This window comes from Leucopleurus acutus, assembly GCF_964270905.1.
Source record: "Leucopleurus acutus genome assembly, chromosome: 8".
Taxonomy (NCBI): Eukaryota; Metazoa; Chordata; class Mammalia; order Artiodactyla; family Delphinidae; genus Leucopleurus; species Leucopleurus acutus.
This window is the reverse complement of record NC_139151.1, coordinates 25006846-25029468: the sequence shown is the minus strand read 5'-3', so window position 1 is coordinate 25029468 and position 22623 is coordinate 25006846. Positions and strand designations below refer to the sequence as shown.

General features: G+C 35.9%; 1 protein-coding gene across 2 annotated transcripts in view; it reads left to right on the top strand.

Annotated features, from left to right (window-relative positions):
- Positions 1 to 22623, top strand: part of CUL5 (cullin 5) — a 96492-nt gene that overhangs the window by 29965 nt on the left and 43904 nt on the right. The window contains exons 3-8 of one of the 2 annotated variants that reach the window (XM_082843966.1): positions 4434 to 4533; positions 12024 to 12200; positions 14070 to 14211; positions 15621 to 15766; positions 15849 to 15929; positions 18787 to 18864. In XM_082843966.1, coding sequence (XP_082700092.1) covers positions 4434 to 4533; positions 12024 to 12200; positions 14070 to 14211; positions 15621 to 15766; positions 15849 to 15929; positions 18787 to 18864 — 724 coding nt within the window. The remainder of the gene's footprint in view (positions 1 to 4433; positions 4534 to 12023; positions 12201 to 14069; positions 14212 to 15620; positions 15767 to 15848; positions 15930 to 18786; positions 18865 to 22623) is intronic. The other variant, XM_082843965.1, reaches the window with a different exon arrangement.

Below are 22623 nucleotides of genomic sequence, written 5' to 3'. Positions count from 1 at the left end.
AGCACGTGGGCCCCAGAGTGTGCAGGCTTCCGTAGTTGTGGCACATGGGCTCTAGGGTGCGCGGGCTTCAGTAGTTGTATCACGCGGGCTCAGTAGTTATGGCTCTTGCGCTTTAGAGCACAGGCTCAGTAGTTGTGGTACACGGGCTTAGTTACTCCGTGGCATGTGGGATCTTCCCGGACCAGGGCTCGAACCCGTGTCCCCTGCATTGGCAGGAGGATTCTTAACCACTGCGCCACTAGGGAAGCCCCTTTATTTCTTTCTTGATTGTTAGTAATTTTTCTTTTTGTTTTCCTTTAATCCATGCATTATCTAGGAGCTTAAATTTCTAGATAGTGAAATTTTTAATTATTTATGGATTATAATCAGAGAAATAGCCTATAAAATTATCTTCTTAAAATTTTGTATGTATGCATGTGCTCTTAGGAAAAAATTATATTTTTGTGAGTTGCAAGAATCTCTACCTAATAAATCATAGCCATTAATTGTATTTTTTTTGGCAGTGCCATACGGCTTGTGGGATCTAAGTTTCCCGACCAGGGATTGAACCTGCGTCTCCTGCGCTGGAAGGCAGATTCTTTACCACTGGACCACCAGAGAAGTCCCCAGAATACCTATTTTTTGCACCAGGGTCACACTATTTCTCTTTTACTCCCTGTTTAACTTGAGGAAGTTGAAATACTTTGGAATATTTCTTACCTCCTCTTCTCTCATCCCTTCTGTCTGTCCTCTTGAAACCTTTAAAAAGTTTTTACTTCATCATTCTCCCACTCCCCAACCACTTGATTTTTCTGATATAGTTAAGTATTTAAAAAGAATTCCCTGGGGGACTTCCCTGCTGGCGCAGTTGTTAAGAATCTGCCTGCCAATGCAGGGTACATGGATTTGAGCCCTGTTCCGGGAAGATCCCACATGCTGTGGAGCAACTGAGCCTGTGTGCCACAACTACTGAGCATGCACTCTAGAGCCTGTGTGCCACAACTACTGAAGCTGTGCGCCTAGAGCCTGTGCTCCACAACAGGAGAAGCCACTGCAACGAGAAGCCTGTGTGCAGCAACGAAGACCCAACGCAGCCAAAATAAATAAACAAACAAATAAACAAAATATTTTAAAAATAAATAAATAAAAAGAATTCCCTGGGACTTCCCTGGTGGTCCAGTGGTTAAGATTCCATGCTCCCAATTCAGGGGGCCTGGGTTTGAACCCTGGTCAGGGAACTAGATCCCACATGCCACATCGAAGATCCTGCACATGGCAATGACGATCCAGTGTGCTGCAACTAAGACCTGGTGCAGCCAAATAAATAAATACATAAATAAATATTAAAAATAAATAAAAAGAATTTCCCTTAACAGCATGTCTCTTTTTAAAAACACTTAGTTATGGGCTTCCCTGGTGGCGCAGTGGTTAAGAATCCGCTTGCCAATGCAAGGGACACGGGTTCGAGCCCTGGTCCGGGAAGATCCCACATGCCACGGAGCAACTGAGACCGTGTGCCATAACTACTGAGCCTGTGCTCTAGAGCCCGTGAACCACAACTACTGAAGCCCACGCACCTAGACCCCGTGCTCAGCAACAAAGAGAAGCCACCACAATGAGAAGCCCGCGCACTGCAACAAAGAGTAGCCCCCACTCACCGCAACTAGAGAAAGCCCGTGCACAGCAACGAAGAGCCTACACAGCCAAAAATAAATAAATCTTAAAAAAAAAAAAGATAAAGTGCATCAACGAGAAGTACATCCAACTATATGAGTAAATAGTAGAAACGTGTTGAGTAAAAAAATTATTTGAAAAAATTATTTGATATAATTTCTATAACGTTCAGAAACCCTCATAGTATGTTGTAAAACTTGAAAATAAAATGGCAGTTTCAGGCTTAGTTACTTCTGGGGATGGATGAGAGAGTAGGATTAGGGAGAGGAACATAGAGGTCTTTAAGGGTATTATCATCATACAGTCCTCAAGTATATTACAATACATTCCTCAAAATGTGTATGAAAATTGACCAGGAGACTTGACATGTTCTATTGTGTGGTGGTGTGGTGGTGAGAAGTATTGTGTTTCAAATAAGAATGTATTGAAGATATTCTTCCATGATGTAACAACATATAGGAGCACCTGGAGGTTGAGGAAAGGGAGCTGGAGAAGATGTATTGATCACAAGTTTGACTCTTTCCTGGGTACCCAACTCAACACCATTCCCTCTTGCCTTATGAGACTCAAGTCACGTTTGAGCCCTTCTGACATGTACCTGCAGTGGGTATGAGTAGGCAGGGATACTAAGGTAATCCTATTTTGGGGAGGTATGGAACTCCTTTGATGGGTGACTTTTGCTCTAAAACTCTTAAATAGCTTTACCAAACTTTCTTAGAACTGCTGTGTAGTCTAAGACTCTTGCTACCCAACCTTCATCCTTCCTACTCTTCCCTACAGGGATCAGACCAGCATTGTGAGCTTATGTTTTGCCCAGCTTCTTGTAGCTCACTTCCCATTGTCCCTCACAGGCATTACCCTCAATCAATCTCTCTTGCATGTCTGATCCCATCTCTTTTTTGGAAAACCTAAACCACTGCATGGGTCAATATGTGTGAAGTGCTTGGTACATCGTAAGCAGTCAATACATGCTAGTTTGTGTTATAGTAAATTAAGTAAGAGATGATGGTAATTTTGACTGTGGTAGTGGTGATGGATGGAAATGTCCAAATTGGAGAGACATTTAGCTGATGGATACAATAGGACTGTGATTGAATTATAAAAGGGTTAGTTTGCCCAGTTTCTTGCTTATCACTCCCCACTTCACACTTGACAGCCAAGCCACACTGATTTGTTAATAGTTCACTGCATACACCCTAGTGATCTATAGTTCTTTACTCACATTGTGACTTCATAAAATATCCTTCCCCCACCCTCTTTTGCCTGGCAAAATCCTACTTGTTCATTGAGATAAGCTTAGGAATCAACTCTTCCAGGGAGTCTTCCCTTTTTCTCTTTACCAGTCACTTCCATCCTTTCCTTCTCCTTGGGTTCCTAAACCGTCTTACGTTTATAGGCTTAGTAGTCGTAAACATTGAAATATAATCAATCTATTTTTGTATCAGTTTCTTCTTTTAGACTCTAGATTTCTTTAGCCATGAGGTGAGATTGCAGAGGTATTACAGGGGTCAATTAACCATTTTGTACTTTATTCAAAGAGCAATGGGAAACCGTTGGAGGACTTGAAATATAGAGGCAGTAAGATGTAATTTGAGTGTTATGATGATCACTTTAGCTACTGTTGGATGGATTAGAGGGGTGCAAGAGTAAATTAAGGGAAATGGTTTGATGTGGGCTCTAGAGCCCAATTGCCCGTGTAATTGCCATATACTAGCTGGGTAATCTTGGGAATGTTACTTAACCTTTCTTTGCCTCAGTTTCCCCATCTGTAAAATGGCAATAAAATAGTACTACTTCAGGGTTGCTGTGAAGGTTAAGTGAGTTAAAACAGCTTAGAATAGTATTTGGCATATAGTAAGCAGTTAGCTGTTACCTATTATCTTGTTATTTAACAGATATTTGTGTGCTTACTACATCTGCTCTGGTCCAGATACCACTATTAAGCCGAATTTAACAAATGATGAAAGCAAGTTCAAATTAATATGCAGACAGAACTTTAGATTATAATTATGTCCCTAAGAATCTGAATGTAAAACAGACTATTTGGCCATTGTTATAATGTTACAATTCTAGAGATATTTTTTGGTTTTTTTGACATTTTTTATGGTAGGAGCTCTATAAAGTACTGGGGAACATTTTTTGAATAAAAGAATCCCCAGTATAAGACTCTATCCTTTTGTTATGTTTCCCTGCTCTACAATATAGTAATTAAAAAATTCTCTCTGTGAACATGTATTAATATTAAATATATTTCTATAATGAATGATCTTTGGGTAAAATATGTCAGATTTATAGTTTAAAGAGCTTTTGTTTCTGTTTATTTTAAATAAAGGAGGCACAGTGGTAATTGATGTGTAAATGTGATGAATGTATGGGGGAAACTAGGAATTTTGCTGTAATGGTATTTAAATTACAAATTTTCTAAAAAAGGATAGTTTATATATATTGTGTTATATATTAAAGGATTTATACTTGTCTTTGCACAAGAAAATATTGATAGTATTTAACTTTGGGAATCTGATTGGGAGATCCTTTTATAATTTAAAAATTTAATCAGTAAGTGGCAAAGATTTAAGGAAAGCAATGACAAAGAAAATAGAAGCAAATGTTTATATATGAGATGGCTTACAAAGAATGCTTGGTTCATGTGAATGGATTCAAGCACCCTTGAATGGTCCATGGAAGGGTGTCCATGGTCCATGGAAACTGTATTGAAACAGAACAGAGTTCTTTGTTCTTTTTCCAGTGTTAATGTTTGTTTACCTGCTTTATTTTTACAGGGATGTACATGCAGTCTGTCTCTGGGATGATAAAGGCCCAGCAAAAATTCATCAGGCTTTAAAAGAAGATATTCTTGAATTTATTAAGCAAGCACAGGCAGTAAGTTTTGCATCTATATATTATTTAAGACTTTACTCAGAGAATATCATATTTTCTGGTTTTGAATGTAGGGCTTCCTGAAGTAATTTTAAAATATCACATTAGCTTTTTTTTCACATTAACTTTTGACACACTTGGCTAAATAAATTTTTTAATGAAATGATTGTCATTTGTTGTTTTTCCCCCCCTCCCTCACTGACATTTCTTTCAAAAGAATATATTATTATCCTCAATTAAAATGTGCTATAAAAAGAATTTCATTTTTAATACATTCTTTAGAAATCCCCACCACCATTATTTTTTGGCCACACATCAGTTCACATAAATTATTTTTTTCCTCACAATTAATACTTACTCTTTTCAAGCTGACAGCAATTTTCTTCAATTCTAAATACTTCTCCGACTGTAATTCTTGGACTGTCCTTTGCATTGCTGCTGCTGAGCTGAAATTCAGCACTCTTGAGTTGATGATATGTATAAGTGTTTAATATTATTGAAATGAAGATACAGCTCATTTAGGCATTAGGTCAGTTATGCAAGAGCTAGTTTGTTTTTGTCTTTATTAACACCTTTGTTTTTTGGGAAAAATTAATGCAGAGGTAAAGTATTATTTCAGATCAACTCTGGCATCACTAATGCATCCTTTACCACTTTGGAGAAGGGCCTAAAGACATGAGATTATTTTCCTTTCTATAAAATGAAGTTTGAAAACTAGAGAGCTAGAATTTGTTATTCTTTATTTGAAATTTTACATCATTGTCTTGTACAACATTAGTAAAAATCTGTTAGAAATCTTGTTAATATTAATAAGTGTTAGCAGTTGGAAATTAAAAATGAATATATAACTTAAAGGAAGATACTGAAATTGAATATATGATTGGTATATATTTAATTGTTAGTAGCCACTACCATGATAAAATAAGAATGATGTCACATTGGATGTTACTTACAAAATGAAATGTTTTATTGATGACACCATTAATTCTGCTGTCTTGATCAATGATTGTTTAAAAATTAGAGTTTTATAAGGAAATTTTTTTTAGGAAATTATCTTTTAATGAAAATAAATCATCAGGTTTGCTTAGAAAAATTAAATGTTTCAATATCACAGTTTAATCAAAACATACATTTTTCTAGAACTGATTTAGGAAACCAGTTTCTGCTTGCATTGGAAAGCATATCAGCTTATCTGTTTATGACTTTTAGTGAAGATAAATTATGTTTATTTCAAATTGATAGAGCATTATTCCTTAGTTTCTGGAAATGGGCTCACAAAGAATCATCTTAGAAATATACTTCACACTAGAAAACAAAGTATGTTCAAGGTTTGGAATGATGTTTGGAACGATCCAGGAAAGTTTGGAATGTAGACCTTAGCAGAAACTCGAGGATGGGATTTAGTGCCACTAATTCAGAGCAGTTAAATTCCAGGACTGGCAGTGCCAGACATGGGTGTATAATTTTAAAACATTTAAAACTTTTAAGAAGATTTAGCTTTGTGAGTTTACTAGTCAATTACTAGACTAATTGAGTTTATCCTGTTAGGAAGGACCAAATCTCCCAAATAGGACAGTGAGCATTAAAATGTTTATTATAGCATTATTGAAAATGACGAAAAGAAATAAAAATAAATATGCAATGCTTGGAAAGTTATTAGGATATTGAATTTTTTCTTGTTTTGTTTGTTTTGTTTTTAAGATTAACGTAACCCTTCTATTTGTATTGGGTTGGCCAAAAAGTTCGTTCGGGTTTCCTGTAACGACATATGGAAAAACCTGAACAAACTTTTTGGCCAACCCAATACATAATTCTGTGGCTTAGCAGTTTGGGCTAGGCTCACCTGATTTTGCCTGAGCTTATTAATATGGCAGCAGTAAGGCTCTTCAGGGACTGGATGGTCTAAGAGAGCTTTTCTCATATTCCTGGTGTTTGGTACCATCCTGGCTTCCCTCTGGGGCTTTTTCCCCCTCACATGGTTTCTTGTTCTCAAGGAAACAGTCTTTGAGGTGTGATAGTGTAATCTTGCAAATCTCTTCAGGTCTTGGCTCAGAAGTCTCACAATGTCACATCTACAGCATTTTGTTGGTCACAGTTAGTCACAGGACCAGCTGAAGTCCAGTGGTGGAGAAGTAGACTAGGATCTTTAAAAAAAAAAATTGAAATATAATTTACATACCAGAGTTCACGCTTTTAATAAGTGTATAATTGTGTGTGTTTTAGTATATTCATAAAGTTGTACAACCATCACCCACTAATTTTAGAACATTTTCATCAGCCCATATAGAAACTTTGTACCCATTAGCAGTTACTTCCGCATGACCCCCCTCCTCCACTTTGGCAAACACTAGTCTACTTTCTGTCCCTATGGATTTGTTTATTCTGGACATTTCCTATAAATGGAATCCTACAATATGTGGCCTTTTATGACTGACTTCTTTCACTTGGGATAATGTTTTCAAGGTTCATCTATATTGTAGCATTTAGCACTATTTCATTCCTTCTTATGGCAGAATAATATTCCGTTGTATGACTGTGCTGTATTTTGTTTACCTGTTTGTCATTGATAGACATTGGGTTCTCACTGTTTTTTGTCTGTTTTGAATAATGCTGCTGTGAACATTTGTGCACAAGTTTTGTTTTAGGTATAATTGACACATAACATGATACTAGTTTCAGGTGTATGACATAATGATTCAATATTTGTATGTATTGCAAAATGATCACCACAGTAAGTCTACTTTCACATCCGTCACCATATGTAGTTACAAATTTTTTTTCTTGTGATGGGAACTTCTGAGATTTACTCTTCTTAGCAGCTTTCAAATGTGTACTACAATATTTTTTTTTTTTTCGGTACGCGGGCCTCTCACCTCTGTGGCCTCTCCCGTTGCAGAGCACAGGCTCCGGACACGCAGGCCCAGTGGCCACGGCTCACGGGCCCAGCTGCTCCGCGGCATGTGGGATCCTCCCTGACTGGGGCACGAACCCGCGTCCCCCGCATCGGCAGGTGGACTCTCAACCACTGCGCCACCAGGGAAGCCCATACTACAATAATATTAACTGTAGTCACCATGCTGTACATTACACCTCTGTGACTTTTTAATTTTTTAAATTTATTATTTATTTTTGGCTGCATTGGGTCTTCATTGCTGCACGTGGGCTTTTCTCTAGTTGCGGAGAGCAGGGGCTACTCTTTGTTGTGGTGCATGGGCTTCTCATTGCGGTAGCTTCTCTTGTTGTAGAGCACAGACACTAGGCACGCGGGCTTCAGTAATTGTGGCATGCATGCTCAGTAGTTGTGGCTTGTGGGCTCTAGAGCACAGGCTCAGTAGTTGTGGCTCATGGGCTTAGTTACTCTGGGGCATGTGGGATCTTCCCAGACCAGGGCTCGAACCTGTGTCTCCTGCATTGGCGGGTGGATTCTTAACCACTGTGCCACCAGGGAAGTCCCCCTAATTTATTTTTATAACTGGAAGTTTGTACCTTTTGACCCCCTTCACCCATTTTGATCCCTCTCCTCCCCATCCCTCTGCCTGGCAATCACCAATCTGTTCTCTGTATCAGTGAGCTTGGCGGGGGGTTTGTTGGGTTTTTTGGGTTTTGGGGGGTTTGTTTTTTGATTCCACATGTAAGTGAGATCATAAGGTATTTATTTGTCTTTGTCTGACTTATTTCACTAAGCGTAATGCTCTCAAGGTATCCATGTTGTCACAGATGGCAAGATTTCATTCTCTTGTATGGCTAAATGATATTCTATTGTGTCTATATACCACATTTTCTTTATCAGTTCATCCATTGTTGGACATTTAGATTGTTTCCATGTCTTGGCTGTTGTAGATAATGCTGAAGTGAACATGGGGGTACATATATCATTTTGAATTAGTGTTTTTGTTTTCTTTGGATAGATACCAAGAAGTGGAATTGCTGGAAAATATGATAATTCTATTTTTAATTTTTTGAGGAATCCCATGCTGTTTTCCGTAGTGGCTGCACCAATTTACATTCCCACCAACAATGTACAAGGGTTTCCTTTCTCCACATCCTCAACAACACTTATTTGTTGTCTTTTTGATAATAACCATTCTAACAGGGATGGGGTGATATCTTATTGTGGTTTTGACTTGCATTTTTCTAGTGATTAGTGATGTTGAGCATCTTTTCATGTACCTGTTGGCCATCTCTGTGTCTTTGGGAAAATGTCTATTCAGATCCTCTGCTCATTTTTTTAAAAAATTAGTTTATTTATTTATTTATTTTGGCTGCATCTTCGTTTTGGCTGTGTCTTCGTTGCTGAGCGCAGGCTTTCTCTAGATGTGGTGAGGAGGGGCTACTTTTTGCTGTGGTGCTCGGGCTTCTCATTGCAGTGGCTTCTCTTGTTGTGGAGCATCGGCTCAGTTGTGGCTTACGGGCTCTAGAGTGCAGGCTCAGTAGTTGTGGCACAGGGGCTTAGTTGCTCCATGGCATGTAGGTTCTTCCCAGACCAAGGATCAAACCCACGTCCCCTGCATTGGCAGGTGGATTCTTAACCACTGTGCCACTAGGGAAGTCCCTCTGTTCATTTTTAATCAGAATTTTTTTTTTTTTTTTTTTTGCTATTGAGTTGTGTGAGTTCTTTATATATACTTTGCATATTAACCCCACATCAGATATATGATTTGCAAATATTTTCTCCCATAGGTTGCCTTTTGTTTTGTTAATGGTTTCGTTTGATGTGCAGAAGCTTTTTAGTTTGATGTAGTCCCATTTGTTTAGTTTTGCTTTTGTACCTTTGCTTTTGGTGTCAAATCCAAAAGATCATCACCAAGACTGGTGTCAAGGAATTTGCTACCTATGTTTTCTTTTAGAAGTTTTATGGTTTCAGGTCTTATGTTCAAGTCTTTAACTCATTTTGAGTTAATTTTTGTAAGATAGTTGTCTAATTTCATTCTTTTGCATGTGGCTGTCCAGTTTTCCTAACACCATTTATTGAAGAGACTGTTCTTTCCCCACATATATTTTGACTCCTCTGTCATAAACTAATTGACCAACTATGCGTGGGTTTATTTCTGAGCTTTCTGTTTTGTTCCGTTGATCTGTGTGGTCTGTTTTTATGCCAATACCATACTGTTTGGATTACTAGCTTTGTAATGTAATTTGAAATCAGAAAGCATGATGCCTCCAGCTTTGTTCTTATTTCTCAAGACTGCTTTGGCTATGTGGGGTCTTTTATGGTTCCATACAAATTTTAGGATTCTTGGCTCTATTTCTGTGAAAAATGTCATTGGAATTTTGATAGGGATTGCACTGAATCTGTACTACTTTGAGTAGTGTGGACATTTTATTTATTTATTTATTTTTATTTATTTTGGCTGCCCTGCATCTTAGTTTTGGCATGCAGGATCTTCATTGTGACGTGTGGACTTCTTAGTTGTGGCATGCAAACTCTTAGTTGTGGCATACATGTGGGATCTAGTTCCCCGACCAGGGATCGAACCTGGGCCCCCTGCATTGGGAGTGTGGAGTCTTACCCACTGGACCACCAGGGAAGTCTCAGTGTGGACATTTTAACAATAGCATTGTAACAGTCTGTGAGCACAGAATATCTTTTCATTTATTTGTGTCTTATTCAGTTTCTTTCATCAGTGTTTCAATGTAGGTCTTTCACCTCTATAGTTAAATTTATTCTTAGGTATTTTATTCTTTTTGATGTGATTTTAAACAGGATTCTTTCCCCCTAATTTCTCTTTTTTGGTAGTTTGTTATTAGTGTATAGAAACTCAACAGATTTTTGTATGTTGATTTTTCTATCCTGCAACTTCACTTAATTCATTTGTTATTTTTTGGTGGAGTCTTTAGTGTTTTTCTGTATATAATATCATGTCATCTGCAAATAGTGACAGTTTTATTCCTTTCTTTCCAATTTGGGTGCATTTTATTTCTTTTTCTTGCCTAATTGCTCTGGAGAAGATTTCAAGTACTGCTTTGAATAGGAGTGGTGAGAGTAGGCATCCTTGTCTTATTCCAGATCTTAGAAGAAAAGATTTCAGCTTTTCACCATTGAATATGATGTTAGCTGTGAGCTTGTCATATATGGCCATTATTACATTGGGGTACATTCCCTCTATACCTATGTTTTTGAGAGTTCTTAATCATAAATAGATATTGCATTTTGTCAAATCCTTTTTCTGCATCTATTGAGATGATCGTATGAGTTTTAGTCATTCTGTTAATGTGGTGTATCACACTGATTAATTAGTGAATGTTGACCCATCCTTGCATCCCTGGAGTAAATCCCACTTGATCGTGGTGTATGATCCTTTTAATGTGCTGTAGAATTTGGCTTGCTAGTATTTTTTTTTTCAGAATTTTTGCATCTGCATTTATTAGGGATTCTGGCTTGTAATTTTCTTTTTTTGTGGCATCTTTGTCTGATTTTGGTATCAGGGTAATACTAACCTTATAAAATGAGTTTGGAAGTGTTCCCTGGTTTTTGGAAGAGTTTAAGAAGGATTGGTATTAGTTCTGGTTTAAATGTTTGGTAAGATTCACCAGTGAAGCCATCTGATCCTGGACTTTCATTTGTTGGGAATTTTTTGATTATGAATTCAGTCTTGATAACTTACCAGTAATCTATCAGATTTTTTTTTCCTCACCATTGAGCTTTTTTGATTATATGTTTCCAGGAATTTATCCATTTCTTATAGGTTGTCAGATTTGTTGGTGTTTAATTGTTTGTAATAGTCTCATGATCCTTTGTATATCTGTGGTATCAGTTGTAACGTCTCCTCTTTCATCTTTGATTTTAGTTATTTGTGTCCCCTTCTTGGTGAGTGTGCACAAGTTTTTTGTGGTTTTTTTTTTGTTTGTTTGGTACACAGATGTTTATAGCAGCATTATTCATTATAGCCAAAGGTGGAAATGACCCAAATGTTCATCAGTGGACAAACAGATAAAAAAAGTGTGGTATGTCCATAAAATGGAATAGTATTTAGCAGTAAAACAGAATAAAGTACTGACATATACTACAACTTGGACAAGCCCTGAAAAACTATGCCATATAAAAGGAGTCAGTCATAAAAGTCTACATATTATATAATCTCATTCATATGAAAGTCCAGAATAGGCAAATACATAGACACAGAAAACAGATTAGTGGTGCTTAGGGCTGGGCGGGGAGGGGGGGAACTAGGAAGGGAGGAAGGGAGGAAGGTAATAGCTAAAGGATATAGGGGGTTTTTAATTGAAGTATAATCGACATATAACATTTTATTGGTTTCAGGTGTACAACATGATTCGATATATGTATATATTGTGAAATGTTCATTACAGTAAGGCTATGTGAACAAGTTTTAATTTCTCTTTGATATATATATATATATGTTTTAATTTCTTTTGGGTATAATATAGGTTATACAGTAAATAAAATATTTTAAATTTATGGCATGCATGTGTTCCATTATTCTTTAAAGCTCCTGTATTTATTTAAAATTGGTATGATTCTTTGTTTTCAGCGAGTACTGAGCCATCAAGATGATACAGCTTTGCTAAAAGCTTATATTGTTGAATGGCGAAAATTCTTCACACAGTGTGATATTTTACCGAAGCCTTTCTGTCAACTAGAGATTACTTTAATGGGTAAACAGGGCAGCAATAAAAAATCAAATGTAGAAGACAGTATTGTTCGAAAGGTAAGTTAGTTTTCCCATTTTTCCCTAATGTTCTTCAGAAATAGGGTGAGTTGAAGACTTTTGAAAGAAATTTACACTGAAATGAGTTTTTCTACTTCACATACAAATTCCTTTTCAGCTTTTGCCAGGTTTTATTGAATAATATTAGTTTTCTTTCGTCTTTTTTTAGCTTCAGTTCTCTTTCATCTTTTATGTGGTCTTAAGCTGTAAATCTGTGTCTTCAAACATTACCTCATTTGCTTTTCCTTTTCTCCTTTTCCTAGTTTTATCTTCATAATTTTATTTCATTATTCTTTCTCTGTACTTTTACCTTTCTATAAATTCAATTTTTTTCTGTTCAAAAAGTCTTTCCTTATTAGGTTACCTTCTGGTATCTTTGTGTTTAATTGTGGCTAAACTGCTGTCATCTTTATCATTTTTTTACTTAATTCTAGTTATTATAAACTCAGAATGTACCATGTTTATTTTCATATTTTGCCTAGTTTCTAGTTAAAAGCTCTGTGCCCAGTAACAACTCATGAATTAATGGAAAGAACTCAGCTCTGAAATTGAAGAGTCCCAGGTTTCCCTTTCAATTCTTCGGTCAATAATGTCCTAAGCTTGCTGTCCTCATTTTTCATATTTATAAGTACACACACACACACACACACACACACACACACATTTCTACTTGTGAGAATCAAATGGAACCACAGATTTGAATAGTAAAAAATGCCATTTGAACTTTGAACAACTCACTGCTTGCTGTGATGGTTCTAGCAATCAGCTCAGGCATTTCAATAGTGTCTTGGACCTTGTTGCCCCTTCCCAGCCGTAAAATTTGTACTAATGCTGACAGCATACTCATGAATACGTATATGCCATTTTCATCATTTAAACAGAACATCCATAGGGTGGATTTGTATATTCTTTTCTTTTTGAGATTCATTATCAAACATATTTTCATTTGGTCCTTTTCACATTTATCATGTATTTGTACAAACATTCATATGACCATCCCAAACACATATCAGTATCTCTGAAATACAGCCTTGGAACTATAGGGAAGGTGACATTTTCCATGTATTACCATATTAATTTTTACAACAACCACTTGAAATTTGTACTGTTATTTTCACTATTTTACAGAAGAGAAAGCAGGCAAATAAGTAACAGCTGGAATTCAAATCCAGTTGTGTTTGATTCTGAAACACTTGTTCTTTTGTCAGTATTTACCACATGATAGTTACCAAATTTAAATATACTGCTTTCCTGTGACTTCCTTGGTGGCGCAGTACTTACAAATCCACCTGCCAGTGCAGGGGACATTGGTTGATCCCTGGTCCGGGAAAATCCCACCTGCCGCAGAGCAGCTAAGCCCTTGCACCACGACTACTGAGACTGCACTCTAGAGCCCACAAGCCATAGCTACTGAGTCTGTGTCCCACAACTACTGAAGCCCGTGCACCCTAGAACTCACGTGCCGCAACTGCTGAGCCCATGCACCGCAACTACTGAAGCCCTTGTGCTCTAGGGCCTGAGTGCCGCAACTACTGAGCCCACATTATGCAACTACTGAAGCCCAGTGCGCCCAGCCTGTGCTCCGCAACAAGAGAAGCCACCACGATGAGAAGCCCACACACCGCAATGAAGAGTAACATCTGCTCACCACAACTAGAGAAACCCTGCGCGTGGCAACGAAGACCCAAAGCAGCCAAAAATAAAAATAAATAAATAAATATGTTGCTTTCCTGTAGTATTCAAGTGAATGTAGGTCTAAGAATTTTATTTCCTTTTTTAGCATTTGTACTTAAAATTTTTTGTGTGTATTTATGGTACTTGGTATATTAATAATTGAAATGATGGCATATTTTCTTCTTTTTTTCCTAGCTCATGCTTGATACATGGAATGAGTCAATCTTTTCAAATATAAAAAACAGACTTCAAGATAGTGCAATGAAGCTGGTACATGCTGAAAGATTAGGAGAAGCTTTTGATTCTCAGCTTGTCATTGGAGTAAGAGAATCCTATGGTATGTTCTGAACCTTTATGATCAAATTTCCTTTTCATGGAAATTAAGACAATTATAGAATAGTAGTCTCAAAGTTATGTTTATTAGAATATAGTCACATCTACTTTTAGTGCCACATGAAATTAAGAGTACATAAAAGATATTCTGTTTTAATGAAAGCTACAAAAGTTTATATTCGTGTGGTTAATATTTATTTTCTCCATTTCACTCATTTCTTGGCTAGTGAATCTTTAGCAACCTATATTAGAGAAATGTAGATTCGAGTCTCTAGCTTATGAAAGGTAACTGGTTTTGCACTTATATTTTTAGGACATCAGTTTATTCCATGTATACATTCTGGAATTTCTAAACTTTTCAGTGTCTGATAGTGATACTCTCATTTTTCATTCAATCAAATGTACTGTTTCCTCTGACCAGAATACTTTTCTTCCTCTTTTATTTGCTAACTCATCCTCATTCTCTGTTTCCTCGTGGAGGCCTTTCCTAATTCCCAGAGTAGGTTAGGTGCTTCATAGTACCTGTGCTTCTCTGTCGTAATACTTCAGTGTATTTAACTGTGTTCTTGACACTATATCTTTACTGAACATAGAATGCCTGATGCAAAATAGTTGTCGATAAGAAAGTTTTATATAAATGAACCTTTATTTATCTTTGACTTGCTTTCTCCATTGCCATTGTGTTTCTTTAGGTATCAAGTCTAGATTTCCATTAGCCATGTCCCTGAAATTTATTTCTTTTTATTTCAACTGCCACCAGTTAAGACTTCTTTGAATTCTACTTCTAGACTTTTCAAACAGTCTTCTTTTAGTGATGTTATTGCTATCATTTAGCCCTTATACTTTCACAAGATTAATTTTTAAGTATAATTTTATTGGTGTTTTTATTACCCATTTAGTGGTAGGCCATGCTAAATTCAGGTTACTTAGCCAGAGATTTGAGGTTCTCCATAACCATTCCTAACTTACTATTCTACCTTACCCTCTATTAACCTTACAATCCATGCAGACAACCTCGTTGTTATACCTCGATTTGATCTTGTGTTGTTCTACTTCTGAATATTTACTTCCTTTACTAATCAGTGTAAATCCTACTTTGTTCCTAAAGGCTCAAACTCAAATCCCATCTTTTCTGTGAATGGTTTCTTGATCATCCAGTTTGAAGTCAGTCTCTTTCCTATTCAAAAATAAAATAGTTCATGTTATCTATACTATTTGTCACTTTACTACTCTATACTGTTATCTTTTTAAGTTTCTCATAAAGAAGGATTTTGTCTTTCATGGCTTTATGTTCTCTTGAGCATTGTCACAGTTCCTTGAACATGACTCCTCAATATTTGTTATTTCATTTATTGTACTCAAAATACTGATGTGAATCATAATTAGAGTAAAATTTTATTTTCTGTTTTTCAGTTAACCTTTGTTCTAATCCAGAGGATAAGCTTCAAATTTATAGGGACAATTTTGAGAAGGCATACTTGGATTCAACAGAGAGATTTTATAGAACACAGGCACCTTCATATTTACAACAAAATGGTGTACAGAATTATATGAAATATGTAAGTGAGAACTTAGTATGTGTGGTAATTTGAGCTATTTTCTTGATTTTCTTAAAATGATTGCTATTTTGCTTCTGGACAGGCAGATGCTAAATTAAAAGAAGAAGAAAAACGAGCCCTACGTTATTTAGAAACAAGGCGAGAATGTAACTCTGTTGAAGCAGTAAGTAATTTTGTAATTGTTTATTCTTTGAGATTACTTGAAGTACAGTAGCCCAGGGGTGGTATATACATGAAACAAGTAACATTATTTATCCTTTCTCACTTCTGTGACCAATATTACTAATTGATTTTAGTACTCGTTCCCAGTGAACCAAAGTACAACTTCAGAAGGCACGTTACTCAGAACTCATTGTTATTCAGAGCTAATGTGCAAGATAAAATCTGTTTGCCATCCCTGCTCTAGACTTTTCTAAATTTAATGTACTTAATTTTTAATCAATCTCCTTCTATTATGTTTTGTGCCTATCTAAAGTTAACCATATTAGGGATTTTCAGGTATCAAGTAAAGTATGCTCCTGAGAGATACAGTTGATTCTCAGTATTGATGGTAATTACATTCTGTAAAATAGTGGCTGCGACTACTGAATGAATGAGCACCAAACCGTTACTACTAGGGGATATTTCTTCTTTTTATGTGAGGGTGTTTTCAAACTTTTCTTGTCATGAGATAAAATATTAATTACTTGATAAGAGAACATCAGTCTTTTAAATAGTTTTTATTTATTTTATGTTGTAAGTTCCTCATTAAAAGAAAGAAATGATCAGAGGTAGTAGCCATGCTACAGTGTCTATTCTGGTGTTTTCTTTTACATGGATGATGACCTTAGTGTGCTTTGTTAAGGAATTTAAGAATCAAGTTTGGATAGAGTCTTAGAAATTGCTCAAATATAGCAATAATATTTCTTCCAGTTCCTTTCAGTCTTTGGAGCCTACAAACTAGATTTAGATTCACAGTCAAAGAAGTAACATTCCAGTTTGCTTACAACCAGACATTTTTCAACTATGGATGGGATTTCTTTTTTTCTTACTTTTGATTTTTTTTTGGCTTCTTCCATCTTGAGTGATAGTCATGTTTATTTGTTCAGAAATTGGACTGAGTTGGATCGTTTTTCCCTTTTTTGTTTGTTTTGCTTTTTATTATGTACAGTATATATCCTCTTTCATATAACTCTGATATTGGCCAGGGAAGGGGGCAGATTTAGTGGTTGCTTATAGAAGTTTTCTATAGAGATTTAAAGCCAGGCTTGAACTTCATTCAGAAGGTAGGGAGGCCATTGAATATTTTTTAAACAAATAATGCTATGCTCAAACTTAATCTGTCAGAAAAATTAATCTAGTGTCAGTATGAAAGATTAATTGGAGTGGGGGGGACTTCCCTGGTGGTCCAGTGGCTAAGACTCTGTGCTCGCAGTGCATGGGGCCTGGGTTCGATCCCTGGTCAGGGAACTAGGTCACGCATGCCACAACTGAAGATCCTGTGTGCTGCAACTAAGACCAGCACAGCCAAATAAATAAATTTTTAAAAATTGGAGTGGAGAATAGCTTGGAATAGGAAGTGGGAGGCTTTTGCAATAATTCAAGCAAGGTATTAGGAGTGCCAGGTAGGGTTATAGCAATGGGAATGGAAAGAAAGAGGGTAGAGACAGACTTCCCAGAGGTGGAACATTGTAATATGAATGGGGCTGATATTGGAGAGAACTGAGTTAACAGTGTTTCTAAGGTTTTGGCTTGGGAGAATTGTGCTGCTGCGGGAAGATCAGGTATAAGAATAAATCTTCGTTGTGAGGGAAAAAAGATGAGTTTAATTAGAGGGATTTGAATATTTTGAATTGATTGGTGGGCCTATACCTCCTGGATGGGGATGTTGTAAGTTTGTAAGATAGAGTTGTTCTTCTATTCTTGTACTCTATTTTATACATCTTAGTTGTATCATATTTATAGTAAACTTAAAGAAGTTCAACTATAGAGGTCCAACTAATACAGTGAATAAGAGAGAGCAAGAAAAAGAGAATGAGAAAGGTAGAGATAAATAAATACACATGAAAACTTGTATAGAACAGTTAAGTCTCCCTTTCTACTTTAAAATACACACACACATTTTGGGAAAAACTTGAAATAGAAGATGTGAATTTGTGCTTCCATGGATACCAAGTGTGAACATCTTACCAAGCTGAATGATTCTAGAGTTTAAAGATAAGTTTTTGTTTTGTTTCAACAAAGACCCTAAGTGCAATATAATGTGCTTGCAAAGAAATTGTGCCTTATTGGGGAAGTAAGAGGTCTGTTTGTATGGTTTGTTTTGATTTTCTGCTTATTTTTCTTAAATCAACTATTTTGATTGATACAGAAAAGTTACAAAAGTTACAAAAATCTCAAGTGTAAGTGAGTTATCACAAAGTGAAGATACCTGTGAAATTACCAGAAAAAGAATTATCAGCAAGTAAGAAACATTCCATCATGCTCCCTCCACAGTATTATTACCATCTTTTTTTCTCAAAGGTTATCACTTTCCTATCTCTTAAGAACATAGATTAATATTAATCAGTGACCACTATATAGTCTGTACAGGAAAATTTGGTGCAGAGAAGACATTAAGCATGAAAACTATAGAATTAATTGTAACATTGGGAATTTAAGGTTTAATGCAGATACACTACTGTATTATATACCTTACTGAGCTAAGGCCATTATACTATATACATAATATTTGTTATATATTTGTTAATTTACAGTTTCTGTTTCCAAAGAGAAATGGTGTGTTAAAGTGAAGTATGTTGTAATGGAAGGAACAGTAAACCAAAAAATCACCAAGTCCGGGGTTCTAATTTAATATGCATAAAGTATGAACAGTATTATTTGAATAGTTACTAAGAAAAGTGACTTCCATAATTGAAAATTATTCGGAGCAGACTTACTGCCCTAAATTCTGTCTTACAGGAATTATCAGCCATTAGAACATGCTATGCTATATCTTAATGCTTTATTGATAATAGTTTTCATCTCTCCTTACCTATTAGGCTATTATTAGTGGAAGACAATTACCTATCAGCTCATATGGGGCTACACAGTGTTGCACACCAGAATTTAATATTAAAGTATGTACATTTTCGACATTTGTGTTTTCTCTGAAAATTAGGAAATTATTATGATTTATCACTTACCTTTTTTGAATGTTGTAAGTCTTGATCTTAATCTTCTAAACCTGATTACTTTTCAATATCCTAGGAAAACAAATTCCTGGACCAGTGTTCTGTATAATAGAGCAAGTCTCACCTAAGTAGTACCCAGTTGTGAGGCCAGGCCTAATAAAGGCCAAATATACATTTCAAGTAATGTTCATATAGTGCTTAGCAGCTTACTGAATTCCCTTCCTTGTTTATAAGAGTTTTATTTTGTTCTTTTGGGTATTCTAAACATCTGATTATATCTTTGTAACATTAATATCTCTTATTTCCTTCAGTTGATTAAATCTGTTAATGATTTATTTTAGGAAAATGTTAATAATATTGGGGATCCTTGTCTTCTTTCAATGTTTGATAGGAGTGCTTCTAAATGGTGCTTCTAAAGCACCATTAAGCATGATGCTTCTTTCTAGCATGATGTATGCATTTTATGATGCTAAGAAAGTACTTATTTTTCTTTTATTAAGAATATTATCAGGAATTATCTACCTTAGCCCTAAAGCCATCTTATTTTATGGAGAATCATTAGAGGCATTTCCATGAAGATAATAAACAAGGCAAGGACACCCACTATTTCTACTTCTATTGAACAGCGCATTAGAAGTATTAGTCCATGCAGTTAAACTACAGAAATCAATTAGAGGCATAGAATGGGTAAACCAAAAGGAAAACTATCTCATTTTAGAGATGATATGATAGTACTTTGTCTGGAAAACTCCACAGTTGATGATAAAACTCAAACAGTAAAGTAACTCAGGGAAGTGGCAGGATATAAAATTAACATACAAATATCAGTCTTCATATACACAAATAATAAACAGAAGATATAAGGTTAGGGCAAACCTTACTTATAGTAGCAACAAAGAAAATTAAATACTTGGGAAAAGTCTAGTAAGAAATGTGTGAAACCTGTAAGAGGAAACGTTTTAGACACTCCAAAGACACGGATGTAGACTTGAAAAAATGGAGAGATATCTCTTATTCTTAAATTCTATGACTTGAAATGGTACAGATATCAGTTCTTCTCTAAATTAATTTATATATTTCCTGTAATTCCAATAAAAATACCAACAACTATTTATTGAAATTAGACAAGTTGAAAAAAAGTTCATGTGGAAAAATAAACATGTAAGAATGGCCAGGAAAACACTGGAAAATAAAAACTTAGAAGAGAACTAGCCCTACCAGACATAAAACATACTATATAAATTCTCTGTAATTAAGTGGTGTGGTATAACAATAGAAGAAACAAAAAGAAGATGAAATGAACAGAGAAGAACTACAAAAACAACTGGAAAACAGGTAATAAAAGGGCCTAAGTAAACACATACCAATAATTACTCTATATGTCAGTGGACTAAATGCACTGATCAAAAGACATAGGGAGGGATGGGATTTCCCTGGTGGCGTAGTGGTTAATAATCAGCCTGCTGGTGCAAGGGACATGGGTTTGAGCTCTGGTCCAGTAGGATCCCACATGCTATGGAGCAACTAAGCCCATGTGCCACAACTACTGAGCCTGTGAGCCACAACAATTGAGCCCACCTGCCACAGCTACTGAAACCTGTATGCCTAGAGCCCATGCTCTGCAGCAAGAGAAGCCACTGCAATGAGAAGCCTGCACACTGCAACAAAGAGTAGCCCCTGCTCACTGCAACTAGAGAAAGCCCGTGTGCAGCAACTAAGACCCAACACAGCCATAAATAAATTAAAAAAAAAATAGACTAATTGTATTACAAAACAAGACCCTTCAGTATGCTGGCTACAAGAGACTCCCTTTAGGATGAAGGGCACACAAACTGAAAGTAGGTATGGGATAAGTTATTTCATGCAAACAGAAACGATAAGAAAGCAGGGGTAGCAATACTCATTTCAGAAACAATTAAAACAAAGATCGTGATGAATCACAAAGAAGGGCAGTATATAATGATAAAGGAATTGATACAAGAAGAGGATATTATACTTGTTAACATATGTGCACCCAATCCAGGAACATCTAAGTATAAAGTAAATACTAACATATAAAGGGAGAAATTGACAGTTAATACAGTAATAGTAGGACCCCACTGACATCAGTGGACACGTCATCCAGACAAACAATAAGGCAGCAAAGATCCTGAATGACAGAATAGATGAGTTGGATTTAATTGTTGTCAACAGGACATTCCATCAAAAAAAAAAGGGCAGAATAAACATTCTTTTCAAGTGCACATGGAACACTTTCTAGGATAGGTCACATACTAGGTCACAAAACAAGACTTAACAAATTTAAGAGGATAGAAATTATATCAAGAGTTTTTTCTAATCACAACAGTGTGAAACTAGAAATCAACCATAGAAAGAAAAGTGGGAAAATAACAAACATGTGGAGACTAAACAACCTGCTGCTAAAAATCCAATGAGTCAATGATGAAACTCAAAGAGGAAATCAGAAAATACATCTGGACAAATGAAAATGGAAACACTGCTTTCCAAAATCTATCTGATGCAGCAAAGCAGTTCTAAGAGGGACATTCATAGCAACTTCAGGCCTTCCTCAAGAAACAAGAAAAATCTCAAAGAACGTAACCTAATACCTAAAAGAAATAGAAAAAGAAGAGCAAACAAAGCCTAAAGTCAGGAGAAGGAAAGAAATTATAAAGATCATAGAGAAAAAAAATAAAGATTAAAAAAACCAAAAGAAAAGATTATTAAAACCAAGAGCTGTTTTTTTGAAAAGATAAACAAAATTGATAAATCTTCATCCAGGCTCACAAAGAAGAAACCGATAGGATCCGAATAAACAAAATAAGAAGTGAAAGAGGAGAAAGAACAACTGATACCACAGAGATAAAAAAATAAATCAATTGAAGAGGAGGGAACACTCTCAGATTGATTCTATGAGGCCTAATACCAATAGCAAACAAAGACACTACAAGAATAGAAAATTAGAGGCCAATATCTTTCATGAATACAAATGCAAAAATCCTCAACAAAATATTAGCAAATCGAATACAACAATGTGTAAAAAGGATCATACACCATGATCAAATTGGATTCATTTCCGTGTCACAAGGATGGTTTGGCATATGCAAATCAGTGTGATACACCACATTAAAGAAAGGAAAGATAAAAATCACAGTATCATCTCAGTAGATGCAGAAAAAACATTTGAAAAAATTCAACATCTGTTCATAGTAAAAACTCTTATCAAAGTGGGTATAGAGGGAACATAACAAAGGCCATTTACAGCTAACCCTCAGTCAGCATAGTACTCCATGGTGAAAAGCTGCAAGGTTACCCACTAAATTCAGGAACAAGATAAGGATGCCCATTCTAGCTGCTTCTATTTAACCTAGTTGGAAGTCCTAGCCACAGCAGTAAGACAAGAAAAAGAAAAGGTATCCAAATTTAAAGGGAAGAGGTAAAGTTGTCACTGTTTGCAGATGACATGATACTCTGTATAGAGAACCATAATTTCTCCGCCCCAGAACTGTTAGAACTAAGAAATGAATTCAGCAAGGTTGCAGAATACAAGATTAATGTATTTCTATTTCTGTTGAATTTCTATACACTAGTAATGAAATATCAGAGAATTTAAAAACCAATCTCATTTAAAATTACATCAAAAAATGTAAATACCTAGGAATAAACTTAACCAAGGAGATTAAAGGCATATACTCTGAGAACTAT